Source organism: Cucurbita moschata, unplaced genomic scaffold, assembly GCF_002738365.1.
Source record: "Cucurbita moschata cultivar Rifu unplaced genomic scaffold, Cmos_1.0 Cmo_Scf00013, whole genome shotgun sequence".
Classification (NCBI taxonomy): Eukaryota; Viridiplantae; Streptophyta; class Magnoliopsida; order Cucurbitales; family Cucurbitaceae; genus Cucurbita; species Cucurbita moschata.
The window spans coordinates 3,081,486-3,089,747 of record NW_019268529.1 but is presented as its reverse complement, the minus strand read 5'-3'; the positions used below and the strand labels follow the sequence as shown (position 1 = coordinate 3,089,747).

Here is an 8,262-nt window from a genome sequence, read left to right as displayed (position 1 = left end):
GGTTTTTTTTTTTTTTTTTTTTGGCCTTGTGCCTTACAATACTCCCCCAAAAATGAATTTTCATCATTGAAAGCTTCACTTAAATTCACAAGGCCTGCACTACATCCCTTCCACTCGAAAGAACTCAAGTACTTGATCATCATTTCCTCTTCTCGTTCCCAAGTGGCTTCTTCAAGCTAATGATTCCGCCATAATACTTTGATAAACGCAATCTCTTGACTGCATAAGGTCTTCACTTCTCTAGCCACAATTTGCATTGGTTCTTCCTCATAGTTCAAACTCTTATCCAATCGTAGGGGTTTGAAATCTATCACATACGATGGATCTGCTATATATAATCGCAACATCGATACACGGAACACATTGTGGACTCCAAAAAGTGCTGGTGGTAGAGCCAATCAATAAGCTACTTGTTCCACTCGCTCCAAGATCTCAAATGGTCCAATGAAGCGTGGGCTTAACTTCTCTTTGCTCCCGAACCTAAGAACGCCCTTCATGGGGGCCACCTTAAGAAATACTTTGTCTCCAACCTCAAACTCCAAATCCCTTTGTTTCACATCTACATAACTCTTTTGGCTGCTTTGGGTCGAATGCATTCTAGCCTTTATTTTTTTAATAGCCTTATTGGTTGCTTGCACTAAGTCAGGGCCCAACAACTTGTCTTCTCCTACTTCATCCCTACATACTGGGGATCGACACTTCTTCCTGTATAAGGCCTCAAAAGGTTCCATACCTGACGTCGCTTGATAACTGTTGTTATAAGCGAACTCTATGAGCTGCAAGTGTGTGTCCCAGCTACCAGCAATGTCCAACATATAAGCTCGTAACATGTCCTCCAGAATTTGGTTTAAGCATTCAGTTTGTCCATCCGTCTGTGGGTGAAACGTTGTGGCTAGGAAGTGAAGACATGGCAGAATCACTAGCTTGAAGAAGCCACTTGGGAACGAGGAGAGGAAATGATGATCAAGTACCCTGAGCTCTTCCGATCAAAAGGGATGTAGCGCAAGCCTTGTGCATTTAAGTGAAGTTTTTGAGGACGAAAGTTCTTTTTTGGGGAGTATGGTAAGGCCCCAGGCCCAATAAAAAATAAAAATAAAAATAAAATAAAATAAAAATAAAAAAAATAAAAAGATTAAACTCGAAGGTTCAGCTACATAGAGCTAAACCCTCAGCCAGCCATCCACCTCACAGAGCACGACGCTCGAGACAAGCCAGCCACTCACATACCCTAGTCGCCACTCTTCCTTTCCTCTTTATCATCATCATCTTCTTCTTCTTTAAGCCGCGACCGCTGCCCATCATTCACGTCATCCCGCCGCCATCGCTCACATCGTCCCGCGCTCCTTCGCATGTCGAACGACCACCTCCAGTCGCCGTCGCCGGAACCACCATTTAGAGTAGTAAACTGGAGTTTTTCGTGACTTGTTCTTTGAGTCCAACCTCAACTTTGAATGGACAATACCCTTACTGTTTACCTCTAAATGTTTGTATAGTAACCAAGGTACAACGCGTCAACTAACGAAGTTACAACGCGGTTTCTTCTCTGGACAGTTGGGATTGGAACCAATAGGAAGAAGGTAAGCAATAAAACCCTCTGATTTGTAAGAGTCATTGTATCAAGTCAAGTTGGGTTGGTTAAACTTGTGTATTTAAATGTAGGCTCGATTTGAGTCGGAATTGGACCAATATTTGTAAGGACGATTAGGAATGAATCTCTCCCATAGAAAGACCTTCCTATTGAAATTAAATGTTTTGTTTTTCGAAAATGGTCAAATATATTTGTCATTGTATGGTTGTGTGATTCAATATATGTTTGACTATGTAAATAAATGTTGTGAGACCTATTGCATGCACGATTGAGAATATGTCTGATGTGAGTTGTGTGGCATAATGTACGGTTGCTTATGAAATCAAACGTTTTGGGACCTAATGCATGCATGTTATGTTTGACGGTGATGGCTAAGGAGCTAGTGGTAATGGTTACACGCTATGTGTTTCGGGTAACTAGCCACTAATAGTCACTCTTCGAGGTGATCGCAGAAAATGATTATCAAGGTAAGGGTTACATACTGTGTGTTTCGGGTAACCAGCCATTGATAATCATTTTAAGGAGTAAGGAAGGATGTCGATTTTCTTGTAGTAATGGTTACACGTTGTGTGTTTCAGGTAACTAGCTACTAATAGTCACTCTTCGGGTGATTGCAAAAAATGGTTACCAAGGTAAGGGTTACACGTGTGTTTCGGGTAACCATTGAGAATCATTTTAAGAAGTAAAGGTGGATGTTGATTTTCAAGTGGTAAAAATTACACATGGTGTGTTTCAGGTAATTAACTACTAAGGTCCCTCAATTTTGTTTGATTGTCATGTAATGGTTTTTCAGGTAATTAACTACTAAGGTCCCTCAATTTTGTTTGATTGTCATGTGATGGTTTATGTATTTGACCCCAACAGGGGAATTTGGCACAGAGGTGATGAGTAGGGTAGAGAAGTCAATCATGGGGCGACTCGAGAATTTTATGTTTTTATTGAAATTTATTTTTTTCATTGATAGACGTTTCCGCACTTAGTTGTTCATTGATTTAAACTGTGTTTGTGGACACCTAGTTTATGGGTTCTAAGGATTCACACCTGAGTTAACTTTTGGTTTTAAGTGTTAATTTTTTTTTTTTAAGTTTTTATGGTGTTTGAATAAAAAAAAAAATTAGGTTGCTATGTTCAAGGCATGCACGATAAGCTGCAGTAAATATTTTATTTCTGTACTTCGGATTATATAAACATAGGATCATAGAAAAAAGAGTATCAGCTCAGCATTCATTGCATTATCATGCACTAATGATATGATATGATAGGGATAGATAAGAACCTTTATTAGTGGCACAAGAGGAAGTTGAATAGATGTTGGATAACAGCCCGGATTAGCTACGAGACGAGCACCCTTGACTTCATCCCTTAGAATCTCTGTCAAACCATAAACGGCTTCTTTCTGAAACCAATATGAAATACTTTTAACACTAACAAATTCCAAAATTGTATACTAAAATGTGAGAAAGAAGTTCCAAGAAATGCAAGGTTCACGTCTTATCGTACCCCACCAGCCTAATATACCCTCGACGTATGATTTACAAACTTATAACACATAACTTAACTGAAAAGGGAGGGAAATAAACTAAGAACATAATTTTATCAACACATGAACATAAACAAAACTGACTAGAAAAGGAACGGAGGGAAAACTGAAATGTTCGTCGAATGGGTTCTCTCCAATTCGTTGCTTTCTTCTTCCTCCCAAGTCGTTCTTTTCTATGCCTTTCGCCGTGAGGAGGGTGGGACAAGGGATTTGGGTTCTAATGCTTTTTTATTTTGTCGAGATAGTAAGTTTTTCATGTGCGGTTTCGAGTGAGAGCCTACAAGTTAATGGAGAAGCACGGGAAGCGGTTCTTTACTCTGCCGATTGAAGAAGTGGTAGTTGTTTGGTTAGTCAACGCGCTTGAAGATCTTCTATTGTAGGCACTAACCTAGAAGTTTTGTCACCTTTCGTATATTCATTTTCTTTTCTTGTACTTTTGTAAGCGTACGACGACTCATCACTTTTGACGGGCAACCCTAATATATTATAGGAGGATATGACTAATTGTCAAATCTTCCTACTCGGGTTATATGCTATCAATGCTATTATTATCCCTTGGGTTATATGCTATCAATGCTATTATTATCCCTTGTTACTTGCTAGTGTAAAACACTTCCTTTGTCAAAATGTTTTCCAAAACTCTCTCTAACCTCATTTTCAAAGACTGTTTTCCAAGAATGAAGGTGGAGGTTATGAGATAGGCCCTTTGAGCCACCAATGATCCGAGTTTGGGTTGACTAACTCACTGAAGGGTGAGAATAAGTGTGGCACAATTGTTTTGTGAGTCTCGAAGAAGTGCGATTGTGATATAATGCACCCTCAACAAATGAACCTTTTTTTGTTGGTCTTTTCAACCCAAATGGCTAGTTTGGCGAATCTTTCCTCCCTAAAGGATTTCTCATTTAGACGAGCTGTGAGAAGGGCTGGTCAAATTCAGCCATCCTAAAGTAACGAAAAAGGCTTTGTCTCTTGTGGTCTCTAAAAGTTAAACCCTCGTCCCTCTAAACTTGTTGTCGATCTCAATAGAATACGTGTTTCTTTCGATGTTGGTAATTTTCTTCTCCTCGAGAGAAGGTATTGCCATGGCAGGTGTTATTAAAGGGTGTGCATGATAGCTTTTGTCATGATTCTGGCAAGGGCGGGTTAGGTTCGTGGGGAATTGAGAAAAACATGTAGAACGAGATATAACGTACAAAACCAATGAAAATTTTGCTTAGTTCAAACAAAGAAACACTAAAAAAAGCACACCTGCAAATCCACAGCTCTATGTGCTTGGCCATACCACTCCTCGTATTCGGATGGATCTTGCAAGCGAAAGTCCTAGAGAATCATCGAGTACAATTCACGGGAACAATTCATCATTTCAACCTCAGAAAGTAAGAGCCCCAAGTGCTTAAAATACTATAAAGTACTTAAACATTAAACATACAGCTGAAAGATCGACAATCTTTAATTCCTTGGGAAGGGCTTTAATAACTTCCTGGAGAAAGAAAAATACAAACCAATGCGACTTAAAAGGAGAAAAGCCTATGTAACCTTCATGATATTTAGGGGTATCTCATAAGTAATCGATCAAAAACTGCAATTCGATGCTCACCTGCGTTGTCCCATGCGGCAAGCAGCAAAATATAGCATCGACCTCCGAGAAATCAGCATCTTTGATCGCTACTAATTCTGGAAGATCCTATAAACAGCAAGGAGTTAAGCTAACATAACTCCGACGCGAACTATTAATACGAAACCTTCAAAAGGTCCATCTCCAGAACTTACTCTAAGAAACATAACAAAACTGACCACGATCGACATTAAATAGAATCGGGTTAGTAAGAGAGTCATACTTGTGTGATTAGATGAGGAAATACTGATGAAAACGGCTGACCAGCTTTCCTATCAGCTGTCATGAGAGTAATGCCAAAGTGTGGATGATTTGCTAGAAGCCTAACAATCTACAAAGAACAAAAGGGATCATTCCTTAAGTGGAAAAGAGTACAGGAAATATAAGATTTCAAGCTTTTATGTCCCATCATTCCAAATGCCCGCTCTTGCCGTTAGACAAGCAAGAAAATTTTGTAACAGCTCAAACCCACCGCTAGTAGATATTGTCCTCTTTGAGCTTTGCCTTTTGGACTTCCTTTCAAGGTTTTAAAACGTGTCTGCTAGGGAGAGGTTTCCACACCCTTATAAGGAATGCTTCGTTTCCCTCTGAGTTTTTCCTTTTAGGCTTCCCCTCAAGGTTTTAAAACGCGTCTACTGGAGAGAGGTTTCCACACACTTATAAAGAATGCTTTGTTTCCTTCTAAGCGTTCCCTTCTGAGCTTTCCCTCAAGATTTTAAAACGCGTACACTAGGGAGAGGTTTCCACACCCTTATAAGAAATGCTTCGTTTCCCTTTAACCTTTCCCTTTTGGGCTTCCCCTCAAGGTTTTAAAATGCGTCTACTAGGAAGAGGTTTCCACACCCTTATAAGAAATGCTTCGTTTCCCTCTGACCTTTCCCTTTTGGGCCTCCCCTCAAGGTTTTAAAACGATTCTACCAGGGAGAGGTTTCCACACCCTTATAAGAAATGTTTTGTTTCCCTCTGACCTTTCCCTTTTGGGTTTCCCCTCGAGGTTTTGACACGCATCTACTGGAAAGAGGTTTCTACACCCTTATAAGGAATGCTTCGTTTCCCTCCGAGCTTTCCCTTTTGGGCTTCCCCTCAAGGTTTTAAACGCGTCTACTAGAGAGAGGTTTCCACACCCTTATAAGGAATGCTTCGTTTCCCTCTAACCTTTCCCTTTTGGGCTTCCCCTCAAGGTTTTAAAACGCATCTACTGGGAAGAGGTTTCCACATCCTTATAAGAAATGCTTTGTTTCCATCTGAGCTTTCTCTTTTGGGCTTCCCCTCAAGGTTTTAAAACTCGTCTACCAGAGAGAGGTTTCCACGCCCTTACAAGAAATGCTTCGTTTCACTCTCCAACCGACATGGGATCTCACAAATTTCTTCTAGAAGTAAAGACTTAAGTTTCAAGCTGGAAAAGAACTACCTCTGAACCAGTATAGCCACTGGCTCCAAGAACACCAATGCGAACTTCCGGCTGTGGCTTTTGAGCTTTAGAACTCATAGAACATCTCATAGAACATTTAACAAACACCTTCCCTTCATTCCGCTTCTTAAGATTCAAAATCTTCAATTCATCCTACAAAAACAAAAAAAATTACAGAAAGCAACAAAGAAAATCCTCTCTCAACTAAAACTTTCCGAAATTTTTAAACAGTTTCACTCGCCACCACGAAAACAGATTTGAAAATGGTACACAAAACATCAAAGAACTAAAAATCGTTTAGAACTTGGTAAGAAATCCCACATTTTCTGAATAATCATAAACAAAAAGCAAAGCGAGTCCAAACCTTGAATAAACAAGAAACAGAACTGAAGGTTGAAGACGCCATCTTCTACCCCTGCAAAATTTTGAAAAGGAGTGTAAGGTTTCAAGAGACCACAGAAGACGGCCATTTGAATATTATAGAGACTAGGCGCTTAAACCTTCGTTGATTAGATCAAAAGCTTACGCGCGGCTGAACAACTTTCCGCCGCTCTTCCAGACGAATGAATTGAATATAAGATTTCTGTGCAAATTCTCGATCATCTTCTTTTTTATTTTTCTTTTTTTATTTTTTTGATTCGCACGATGACGTGAACTTCCATGTTCTTCCTGTTTGTTTTTTTAGGTTTAGAATAATAATTAAGAATATTTATAATCTTATTAATATATATATATATATATATATATATATATATATATATATTACGGATAAATATACTCCTTAATAAATAATTTTAAAAAAAAAAACTCAACCCAACTCGAAAATAGAGGGTGGTATTTTAGCTATGAACTCTATTTAGATTACTTATGTTACCAACTCAATCAATTCAAAATTTCGAATTTGTTTAATTTATACATACCCCTATATAGAAAATATTTAATAACTTGTTAAATATAGATATTTTTAAAAAATTAAATGATATATTATACACGAGTTCGTGAATTATACTGTCCACTCTATTTTTTAAAATCTATTAATGGTTAGAACAAATTAAATTTCAAATAATACAAAATTAAGATTTTAATGATTTATTATACTTAAAATTCATGAATCAATTAAATATAAAGACGATTTTTATTTAAATTTTTAATTTTACATACAACTTTAAAGCTTTTTAACTTTTGCATTTAAATAAACTAAAAATAATTAATTTTGTTTTATAGACTTTTTTTTTTTAATTATTTTATATCTAATAAATTAAATAGATGTAAATTTTTCCAACTTCAAAATACAAAATTGAAAGAATTAAAATTTTAATATAAAGTTTGTTAAATAAATTTAAATTTTGAATTTTTTTTTGCTTGTCGAATAAATCTTTAAATTTGTCGAATAAATTTTTAAAGTAGTCAAATTTTATATTGAGTATACTTTGACTTCACCTATCGAATATTTTTAAATTTACAATACTTATTACTCCAATTAAGTTTAGATTCTCGAACTATTTAATTTTAGATCTAAACCTATTTTCAAATTTTTTAAAAATGTCAAATATAAAATTCACGCTCTATTTAACATAAAATTTTAAAAAAATATATTTTTATTTTTCAATTTTTAGTGGTCAATGGAATAAAGTGGACAAAAGACATATACAAGTTGGAGTAAAAGTATTGTATAATTTGGATTAAATGTTTGAAATGTCGCAATTTTCCATATTTGACTCACACACATCCATTTTGTCGTGTGCTCAAATTCTACAACCAACAATGACAAACATGTGGCAACTTGTTTCATAAATGTTTTGATTTTCGTTTCTTTCTTTTGTCTCGTTTTTCTTATTTTGAGATTCGAACGTAAATTACTTCATACTTCTAGAGCGAGGCAAAGACAAAGACAAAGACGGTTGGACGTCTGGTAAAGAGATTCTCAATGAAATGATCCAAACCCACCGCTAGCCGATATTGTTTTTTTTTTTTGCTTCTCCTCAAGGCTTTAAAGCGCGTCTGCTCGGGAAGGTTTCCACACCCTTATAAAGGGTGTTTTGTTCTCCTCCCCAACTAATGTGGGACATCACAATCCACCCCCCTTCGGGACCCATCGTCTTTACTGG

At 37.0% G+C, this 8,262-nt stretch overlaps 1 protein-coding gene across 1 annotated transcript in view; it reads right to left on the bottom strand.

Moving 5' to 3' along the window:
• Positions 1-6,793, bottom strand: part of LOC111451291 (probable N-acetyl-gamma-glutamyl-phosphate reductase, chloroplastic) — an 11,415-nt gene extending 4,622 nt beyond the window's left edge. The window contains exons 1-8 of the mRNA XM_023091662.1: positions 6,655-6,793; positions 6,519-6,569; positions 6,155-6,307; positions 4,967-5,074; positions 4,726-4,812; positions 4,558-4,608; positions 4,377-4,448; positions 2,865-2,984 (exon numbers count right to left, since the gene is read on the bottom strand). Coding sequence (XP_022947430.1) covers positions 2,865-2,984; positions 4,377-4,448; positions 4,558-4,608; positions 4,726-4,812; positions 4,967-5,074; positions 6,155-6,307; positions 6,519-6,560 — 633 coding nt within the window. The 5' untranslated portion in view covers positions 6,561-6,569; positions 6,655-6,793. The remainder of the gene's footprint in view (positions 1-2,864; positions 2,985-4,376; positions 4,449-4,557; positions 4,609-4,725; positions 4,813-4,966; positions 5,075-6,154; positions 6,308-6,518; positions 6,570-6,654) is intronic.
• Between the last annotated feature and the right edge of the window lie 1,469 nt (positions 6,794-8,262).